This window comes from Ipomoea nil, unplaced genomic scaffold (genome assembly GCF_001879475.1).
Source record: "Ipomoea nil cultivar Tokyo-kokei standard unplaced genomic scaffold, Asagao_1.1 scaffold2942, whole genome shotgun sequence".
NCBI lineage: Eukaryota > Viridiplantae > Streptophyta > Magnoliopsida > Solanales > Convolvulaceae > Ipomoea > Ipomoea nil.
The window spans coordinates 2,267,383-2,277,961 of NW_017619370.1; the positions used below are offsets into that span (position 1 = coordinate 2,267,383).

A 10,579-nucleotide genomic window follows, 5' to 3' on the forward strand; every position below is an offset into this window, starting at 1 on the left:
AATCTATTTTCTTTTTTACCCCTTACTTTAACCTAATTTTTTTATTCTATATATAAATTTATCCTATTTCACCACCGTCGCCGCCACCACCACCATCACCGCCGCCGCCGCCACCACCACCACCACCACCATCGCCGCCGCCACCACCACCACCACTATCGCCGCCCCCACCACCACCCCCGCCCCCACCACCACCGCTGCCCCCACCACTGCCACCGCCACCACCACCACTACCACCCCAGAACCACCACCACCACCACCACCACCATCGCCACAACCGTTGCCGCTCCCACCACCACCGCCGCCCCCACCACTGCCACCACCACCACCACCACCACTACCACCCCAGAACCACCACCATCGCCGCCGCCGCCGCCACCACCACCACCGCCACCACCACCATCGCCGCCGCCGCCGCCACCACCACCACCACCGCCACCAGAACCATATCACCCAGCAACACCACCGCCACAACCGTCGCCGCCACAACCACCACTGCCACAACCGTCACCGTCACCACCACCACCGTCGCCCCCACCACTGCCACCGCTACCACCCCAGCACCACCGCCGCCACCACCACCACCACCACCACCGCCACCATCACATATTTTTATAAGGGTATTTATGTCTTTTAAAACATATTTCATTTCTATTACTTAAATCAACCAAACAGTGTAATATAATTCCTAAAGTCTATTCCTTTCGCGAACCAAACAATAGAATACAATTCTTATTCTATTCCTTGCCTATTCCATTCCTTATGGAATAGCATTCCTATTACCTCAAAATTCATTCTGTGAACCAAACGTGCTGTTAATATTGTCAACATAAATATAGATTTTAGGAATAAAGGTCAAATAGGCCATTGAACTGCACATAATAATGCAATTAGGCCACACAATCCTTTCAATTTGAAGGTTTCCAAAAGGTCAACAGGTCATCCTCCTAAATTAATTATTTTTAAAAAAATAAAATTTCAAAATTAATTATTTAAATTAAAAAAAAAAAATCCGGCCGAAGACGAAAAAACTCTTCATCTCCACGGCCGGAGACGAAGAAACTGGCCGGAGACGAAGAAGGTTTCTTCGTCTCCGGCCGTTTTTTTTTTTTAATTTAAATAATTAATTTTAAACTTTATTTAAAAATAAGAGTAAATACCCAAAATGGTCCTTCGACTATAGCTAAATTCACAAATTGGTCCTCAACTTTCAATTTCACCCAATTAAGTCCTTAACTTTGCAATTTTGACACGATTTGGTCCTCCATCTAATTGACCGTTTGTTGACCGTGATCGACGATCTCCAGAAGAACCTTCAGCTCTCGTCGGAGCACGTGGAGGCCTCCAGGATGACGTTGCACCGGTTCGGAAACACGTCGTCTTCTTCACTCTGGTACGAATTCAACTACATTGAATCCAAAGGGAGGATGAAGAAGGTGACCGGGTTTGGTAGATTATTTTCGACAGTGGATTCAAATGTAATGGTGCGGTTTGAAAATGCAATCGGAACCTTAAAAAACCGACGATGGACCATGAAATTACATATATATCCTCAAAAATCACAGTCAACAAACGGTCAAATAGACAGAGGACCAAATTGTGTTAAAATTACAAAGTTAAGGACTTAATTGGGTGAAATTGAAAGTTGAGGACCAATTTGTGAATTTAGCAATAGTCGAGGGACCATTTTGGGTATTTACTCTAAAAATAATTAATTTGGGAGGATAACCTGTTGACCTGTTGGAAACCTTCCAATTAGAAGAATTGTTTGAAGTTGATTAGTTTAGAGACCCAATTATTGATGTTTTAGGTTCAGTTGGCCTAATTGCATTATTATGTGCAGTTTGATAGCCTATTTGACCCTTATTATAATATTTCATGCTATAGATATATATATATATACACATATACATACATATATATAAAGGGGTGCGATGGGGGAGTGGGGGCAGCTGCCCCCACTCTGGTCCGCCCCTGCATATGCGGTTGGTATAACGTACGGTTGTTTCTTTTATGTAATCGGTGGAGACTAGCCCTTCTATCTATCTCTCTATTTTCTTTTTTTTTTAAAATAAATTAAATAACAGTTAAATTTATTTGAAAAGGTCCTAAATTCAGTGTTACTAAATTTCTTTTCTCCGTGTGGAATAACTTGGTAAACAATCCGGCCCGTTGTTTAAACTCGTAATATCATCTTTGCTTATAAATAGATGGCGCAGATCAAAGAGGGTATGTACCAAATTGCATTGCATGTATTGAACGAATCTAGTGAAGGATGAAAATGAAGAGTTATTCTTTCAGCATTCTTCTGTTTCTTCTCATTCTTAATGTCCTCGCAGCAGAGACAAAGGTTTCATCTTTTATCTGCAACCTTTTGTTTTTTTTTTTTTGGTTAGACCACTACACGAGGTATCTGAAAAGATCATAACTATAGAAGCCACCTTTAACAGACTAATTAATCCAATTTCTGATAGTGCACGGCCAGTACTCACACTAACTAAACTGGTTTTTGTGTTCTGTTTTTCATGCTCAATAAATGTGTAAATATTTATGTGTGAATGAAGTTGTGTTTGGTTTGTTGTTATGTATGTGCAGGTTTATGTGGTATACCTTGGGGAGCACAGTGGGGGGAAATCTTTCAAAGAAATTGAGGATCACCATTGCTCCTTTCTCCACTCTGTAAAGGGTTCCAAAGAAGTAGCTAGAGCCTCTCTAGTTCACAGCTACAAGAACGTTATCAATGGCTTCTCTGCTTTGCTTACCCAAGAAGAAGCAGACAGGATATCAGGTCTGGTCTCAATAAGTTGACTTTGTTTGGTAAAATAGTTACCATATAGTCAATTTTTATTTATTTGACTACTATATATAATATATTAGCTGTTTGACTTGCTTAAACAACCAATATAAATATTTGTTTAATTAACTTTTTGTAACAGTTTAATCCTCAAAAGCTAAAATTCAAAAAGTATCGCAAAGCATTTGGATAAGCTTTTAAAAAAAATTATTTTGCATGTAATCAACTACAATCAGCTAGTCATACTCATTAACCTAACTAACGGCTATCATCTAATAGCTATTTACCAAACACCCTGTTATGTTTTTTATCATATATGCATATACGTACTACTACCAGTTTTGTTGTTGATTATTTATGAAATTTGATGTATAACAGAAATGGAAGGTGTTATTTCGGTGTTTCATAGCCATCCCAGAAAAGTAAAGCCTCAGACTACTCGATCTTGGGATTTTGTCAACTTATTTGAAGCAATAAATGGTAGTCCAACCGGCAGTGAGGAATTGTTGCGTAAAGCAAATAGTGGAAAGGATGTAATTGTTGGTATTATGGACACGGGTAAGCAGCATATATATTATATTATATTATATATATATATATATATATATATATTACTTCACTTCATTCTATTTCACTTAATTTTGGTTGACACAATTATATATAACTTTTCACTTTAATTATATTCTTGATATGTATTAGGTGTATGGCCTGAGTCTCCTAGTTTCAGTGATGAAGGTATGGAGCCAGTTCCTCGTTCATGGAAAGGAATGTGTCAAGAAGGTGCCGCCTTCAACTCATCTCATTGCAACAGGTGATAGATCTGAGTTTTCTTTTAATTTGATAGAACATGTCTTTTTAAATTTTTAGTCGGATGAAATTTTTGAGATTTTTGGATTTGTTTACTATGGAAAACTGTTTTTCTGTTTTTTAATTTTGTCAGTTTTCCATTCTCTCTCTTCTCTCTTATATTTCTTCAAACTAGTTTCAAGATTATTATTATTACCATCGCCCCAACAACACACCATCACCACCTCCGCACCACAACAACTCTACCACTACTATTATTATTATTATTATTATTATTATTATTATTATTATTATTATTATTATTATTATTACAAATAATATATTCATTTTCAAGAAAATGAACGTACTAATATATTAAAAAAAAAAACACAATTTTCTAACCTTGCACTAAATATTAAAATATTTTATAGAGAACGAGTCATTTCCTGAAAATTAATTTTCCTATGTCCAAATTGACACTTAATTTATTTACATTTTTGTTATGCTTTCAATTCTCCACCAATAATAAATCCTTTTGTTTAAATTAAATAATAGGAAACTAATTGGAGCACGATACTATCTGAAGAGTTACGAAGCCACCTTTGGTCGTCTCAATCAGACCACAGACTTCAGATCTCCGAGAGACGTTGACGGCCACGGAACTCACACGGCTTCCACCGTGGGAGGCCGGAGAGTCCCAAACGCCGCCGCCGTCGGTGGGTTCGGCAGCGGAACCGCCTCCGGAGGGGCACCACTGGTGCGCCTCGCCATCTATAAGGTCTGCTGGCAGCTTCCCAACCAAACCATATTGGAAAAAGTGACGTGCCTCGATGACAACATTCTTGCCGCATTCGACCAAGCAATCGCCGATGGCGTCCATGTAATCAGCACCTCCCTTGGCTCCATACCTACCGGAGGGTATTACAAAGAAGATGGTGTAGCCATCGGAGCATTACATGCGGTGAAGCGCAATATTGTAGTGTCATGCGGTGCCGGAAATGATGGACCCACACCGTCCACGGTGGGTAATGTGGCGCCCTGGATCATCACGGTGGGTGCAAGCAGTATCGATCGAGTTTTTTCCTCACCTTTAAAGCTAGGAAACGGCATCATTATTGAGGTATATATAGTGGTATATTTATTCTTTTCAATTTGAACTATTTTTCTGGGACGAAGGAAACCCGCAACCACCACCAAAAGAAGATAAACTGGTAATTCATAGCTCAGGCTCTTTTTGACATACCTAAGTTTTTATAAGGTAGCTTAAAGCTAAAAGCTTAATGAAGGAAAATACTACTTTGCACTCCTAAGTTCTATCATTTCTTGCCACATTAGAGAGTAAAAGTGAGGTAGTAGAGATGAAGAGTTCATGCAGTACAACTCTATTTTGAAACCCTTCTTTGGCAGGGTAGCATTTCAAAATAAGTGTTCTCTATGTTTTACCCAAGAGAGCTTATAATTTATTTGTAACTTACAATAAATTATAAACTCTAAAATAAATAAATAATCTCTATCAAATATAGCTTCAAATTAAAAAGGTCAATAGGTGACAACTTGACAAAACTTCTGGATGGGAGTTGCCCCCATCCAATTCAAACTATATATTATTTACATACTACTATACCGGATATGTTTTGTAACATATATAGTATTTGTTGAATAACAGGGACAAACAATCACTCCTATTATGACAAGAAAAATGCTTCCACTAGTTTACGCTGGCAATGTAGAAATTCCTGGAACCACCAATAGCACTACAACAGGGTAAAATGCATCCATGCATAATCTCTTTTGCATGCATATATATATATATATATATATATATATATATATATATATATATATATATATATATATATGTGTATCCAGTGATATATATATATATATCTTCATTATATTATTTCAGGCTATGCATACCTGGTACCCTTTCAAGAAACCTCGTAAAAGGAAAGATTGTGGTTTGCCGGAGTACTCCTGTGATATCAGCATCGCAAGAGGTACAAAGAGCTGGCGGCGCTGCTACCATACTAGGACGTCAATATAACGAAATACAAGTTAATGCTTTTCTGCATCCCACAACTGTTGTTTTCAGTTACGGTTTAATTGCAATCCTCAAATACATTAGTAACGATGAGAATCCGATGGCAACTCTTCTCCCGGGGGAAACTGTTCTCGGGACCAAGCCCGCGCCTGTCATGGCTCCTTTCACCTCCGTAGGTCCCAACATCATCGAACCAAACATTCTCAAAGTATGTTAGTTATCGTGTTTCTTTGGTTGTTCAGTACTTTAGCTTAGATCTAGTCATTATTATGGCTAATAACTTACTTTAATTTGTGGGTTCCAGCCGGACATTAGTGCTCCTGGATTTAACATATTAGCAGCATGGAGCGAGGCGTCGTCTCCCACAAATATGGCATTTGATAATCGAGTGACAAAGTACAACATAATATCCGGAACTTCAATGTCTTGTCCCCACGTTTCTGCCGTAGCTGCCCTTCTTAAGGCCATTCATCCCGATTGGAGCAGTGCAGCCATAAGATCAGCCCTCATGACCACAGGTAGTGTATATGAATAATTAAATACATACAAAAAATTCAATCAAATATTGATATATTGGAACCAGTTTGGTTTGGTGCCCTTCTTTATGCATGTTATGTGTAGACACATAATTTATGGATTAGGGTCCACAATGCAATATGAATCCTGGCCTGGTCCATGGTATAACAATTACTAAGCGCAAATTATGAGTGAATTTCATTTTTGGTCCTACTGTTATAAGGGTCATTCTAATTTTAGTCCACCATAATTATTTTTGTCACATTGCGTCCATTATTATTAAAAGTGTTCCAATTTTAGTCCACAAAAAATCTAAAAATGGACTAAAATTGAAACACTTTTAATAATAGTGGACGCAATGTGACAAAAATAATTATGGTTGACTAAAATTGGAAAAGCCCCTATAACAGTAGGACCAAAAATGGAATTCACTTGCAAATTATTATGTAGATCCGGGTCCACCTTTTAAGGTGGACTCGTGTCCAAATGTTCACAATTTACCTACTAAATGTTCGCAATTTACTTTTTAAAAATTCACAATTTGTATACTACAAATACACAATGTTAACATATGTGTAATTAATTACCTTGTTTTATATTAACAAGTTCATTCTAAATACTAAAATCGCAGAATATATTAACAAATTAAGATTTGATGACCCTATATTTTAGTCACAAATCCCTTCTAAAGTTGTGATGTGTTTTGACTTGGAAATAAAATTTATATTTTAAAAGTTCACAATTCGAATACTAAAATTACACAATTTATACGTCGTTTAGGACCAAGGTTCACCGCACAAGGTGGGCACGGGTGCATAGAATAACAACTCAGTGCTAAGTTATAACTCTTAAACTGTATAATCTTCTTTAGTGTTCATTTTCACTATTTTGATAATTTATAAAAATGGCAAGAGCTTTTTAGTACTGACTATTGTTTTTTTTTTTTTTTTCCTAGCGACTACTAATAATGTGGTGGGGGCACCAATAGTGAACTCAACAGGATATTTTGCCACGCCATTTGAATACGGTGCAGGGCATATTTTACCATCAAAAGCCATGGATCCTGGACTAGTCTATGACGCAACTTATAATGACTATCTTCTCTTCCTTTGCAACAGAGGAGTCACTCTTGATTCTTCTTTCAAGTGTCCCAAACACACACCATCTGCAAGTAATTTTAACTGTCCATCATTATCAATAGCCAACCTCCGAGGATCCACGACAGTTACAAGAACAGTCACTAATGTCGAAAAAGGCAACTCAACATACATTGTCACAGTAACACCGCCGTCAGGATATGCTGTTGCTATTTCTCCAATGACCTTAAGGTTTAATCGGGAGGGAGAAAAGCAAAGCTTCAATGTAACAATTAGAACTAACGGTGTTAATAGGAAGAGAAATGAGTTTGCCTTTGGTTGGTACTCATGGACGGATGGGGATCATGTTGTGACTAGTCCAATTGCAGTATCATCGGCATAAGGTGATACATTATTAATTCGACTTAGTAAAGAAATGAATGGTAATAATAAGAGCATATTGTACTTTTATGGATTATTAGTCAGGAATAATGGTTAATGATAATGAGAAATTGTACTTTGATTTACGCCCGAAAGAGAGTTTTTATATTATGTAATTCAACCTCCTTTAGAAAGGGACTTGTATATGTAAGTGATAATGAACCAAAGTCAGTTTAATATCGCAAAATAATATTTATATATACACACGAAAATATACAAAATATTATTGGATATATATTCGAAATATATATATACACACAAATATATATAAATCAGATCCCCACGGTTATATACATCTATATCTACGAAAAAGATATATGTATATCAACCAAAATGGAAATTTATAATCCTCATATTATAATTCCAACCAAAAGAAAACGAAGTGTAGTACAAGGATTTTTGCTTAGAAGCATAATTCCAAAACCGGAGAAGAACGAAGAGTGGCTTGTGTTTGGTGTAGGGTTTTTAGCACAAGTTGAACGATCACTCTCTCCTTAAAACCTTATTTGTCACCTCCCAAAAGTGCTAGGAGCGTTGTGGCCTGGGCTTCCCAGGATAAAAAATGCTACGATTCGACGTTTGAGCACCAAAACGAACGAACCCGACGAACTAGAGCAAAGCCTTGAACACAGTTAGGCAAAGAAAGGAGTAGGAGCAGAGTTTTGAAGAGAAGAAAACAATTCCTTTGTTTTGTGTTCTTGTTGTGCTTCACATGTTCTTGTGTAAATTTGCTGTAAACAATTCCTTTGTTTTGTGTTCTTGTTGTGCTTCACATGTTCTTGTGTAAATTTGTTGTTCCAACTACAAACTTATATAGGAGATTGAGGTGTAAATAGCATTCAACAATAGCATTAAATCCAATTTAAAAATCAGATTATAACCTTCAAACTACAAACTTATATAGGAGATTGAGGTGTAAATAGCATTCAACAATAGCATTAAATCCAATTTAAAAATCATATTATAACCTTCAAATATACAATTAATGAAATTAACAAAGTCTGCACATGGTATTCACACCCGTGCCAACGTACACGAATAATTTGATTTGCACCCCCTGCACACAAGAGAGAGCCTCTATGCTATACAATTCATAGAAACATCAAAAGTGCTCTTGTATAAATAGTGGGGAAAATCCTCTTCCCAAACCAATGTGGGACAAAAGCTTCACTTTTTCCCTTCATTTTTCCTACTTAATGGGTCTACTTTGAGAATCAATATTTCATCCACCCATTATCCGTTTTGAGCGTACAATATATCAATCTCTTCGTCTCACTACGAAGAACCCGAATCCACTTTGACCCGACCCAAATCGGAGGTGGACCCCACTGATAATTGTACCACAAAATAGCCAATTAAAATGACATTTTAATGCTGTTTTTCCAACAGTATATATACTAGTACAAACCTAATTCATTTTCCAATTCAAATAGGTCTACTTTAATAATCAATTTCTCATTCACTCATGATTCATTTTTAGCGGTACAATATATCAATTTATTCATTTCACTACGAAAAACCTGAATCCACATTGACCTGACCCAAATCGGGAGTGGATCCCACATATCCAACTCCAAATATTAAAAAAAAATGCTGCTCTAGGTCATAAACTGTACGTACTCTTAGCTATTTCCCTATGGCAAAGGCACATGTACTCTTTTATAGGTAAGTATCTACAACACATGAAGCAAATTAAATTGTGATCATATGATAAAGAAAAAAAGAAAAGAAAAAAGAAGATAGAAATATAAAAACAAACTTGTATATTGTTTGACTGATAGAGCAACTTAACAATATGTCAATATGCATGCATGGCACAACTTGTTCAGTATATGTTTACACAATATAACACTTTGTGTGTGCGAAGTGAAGTGAAGTGGTGATGATAGGCATTTACAATTGCACTTCTTCTATATTCTATTTGTTGGCTGTAGAGTGTATATTAAATAGCTACATATGTTCTGTCTCAGATTTCAGATAGATAGTCGCATGAAGTCAATTAATCCTTGTTGGACCGTTCTTCATCATTGTAAGCATTGAAAAATTTAAATAATATTGTTGGACCGTGGTGGATAATTGATTGTTAAATTAATTATTTTAATTAGGCTAATTGGACTAATATTTATTTAATTGGGTTAATTAGATGTCCCATTGAATAACTAATTAGTTTAATTACTTAATTAAATGTAATTGGATGTTGGATTGTTCGGCCCGAGATGATGAAATATTTAATCGAGTTGGACAAGGCTGCTTGGATGAATTGGGTTGCCTAATTAGCGGGTTTGACTTGGTCTTGGTCCACTAAAATTATATGTGGATTATATAATTTTGAGGAATTTGAATATTTGATATTATTTGAAAATTTAATGAAATGATGAACCTGGACGCAATGGTGTCCCGATACATTTCTTAATTTAATTAAAATAATTAAATTAAATAAGGAATTAAGAGTTGGTTGGAGATTTTCCCTCAATCTCACCACTATAAATAGTGGTTTCATTTTCAAGAACTGGAGCTCTGGAAATCTGCATATCGAAGCTCTGCCGAAATCTCACCAGGATATCGTCTGGAACACGCCCGCGGTTGTACCGCGTATACCGCGCTGAAGAACACGCCACTTGAACACCGGAAGCTCTTCTTTGAAGATCAAGCTGCATATTAGCCCTTCATTGAGGAACAAGCTACTAACTCCGGAGGCCCTTCAACAAGGAACTACTCCAGTTCGGCATACTCCCGAACTCGGCATACCTCCAGTTCGGCATACTCCCGAACTTGGCATACTTCCAGTTCAGCATACTCTGAACTCAGCACACTTCCAACAAGGAACTCGACATACTTCCAATTCGGCTATACTCCCGAACTTGGCATACTTCAAGTTCAGCATATTCCGAATTCGGCACACTTCCATTTCGGCATATTCCAAAT

General features: G+C 37.0%; 1 protein-coding gene across 1 annotated transcript; it reads left to right on the forward strand.

Moving 5' to 3' along the window:
• Positions 1-2,251: 2,251 nt before the first annotated feature.
• LOC109162516 (subtilisin-like protease SBT5.6) lies at positions 2,252-7,728 on the forward strand. The gene is made up of 9 exons (XM_019311228.1): positions 2,252-2,350; positions 2,596-2,788; positions 3,173-3,352; positions 3,494-3,605; positions 4,136-4,700; positions 5,247-5,344; positions 5,487-5,829; positions 5,926-6,139; positions 7,093-7,728. The coding sequence occupies exons 1-9, from the start codon at positions 2,276-2,278 to the stop codon at positions 7,614-7,616; spliced, it is 2,304 nt and encodes a 767-aa protein (XP_019166773.1). The 5' UTR covers positions 2,252-2,275; the 3' UTR covers positions 7,617-7,728.
• Positions 7,729-10,579: the final 2,851 nt, after the last annotated feature.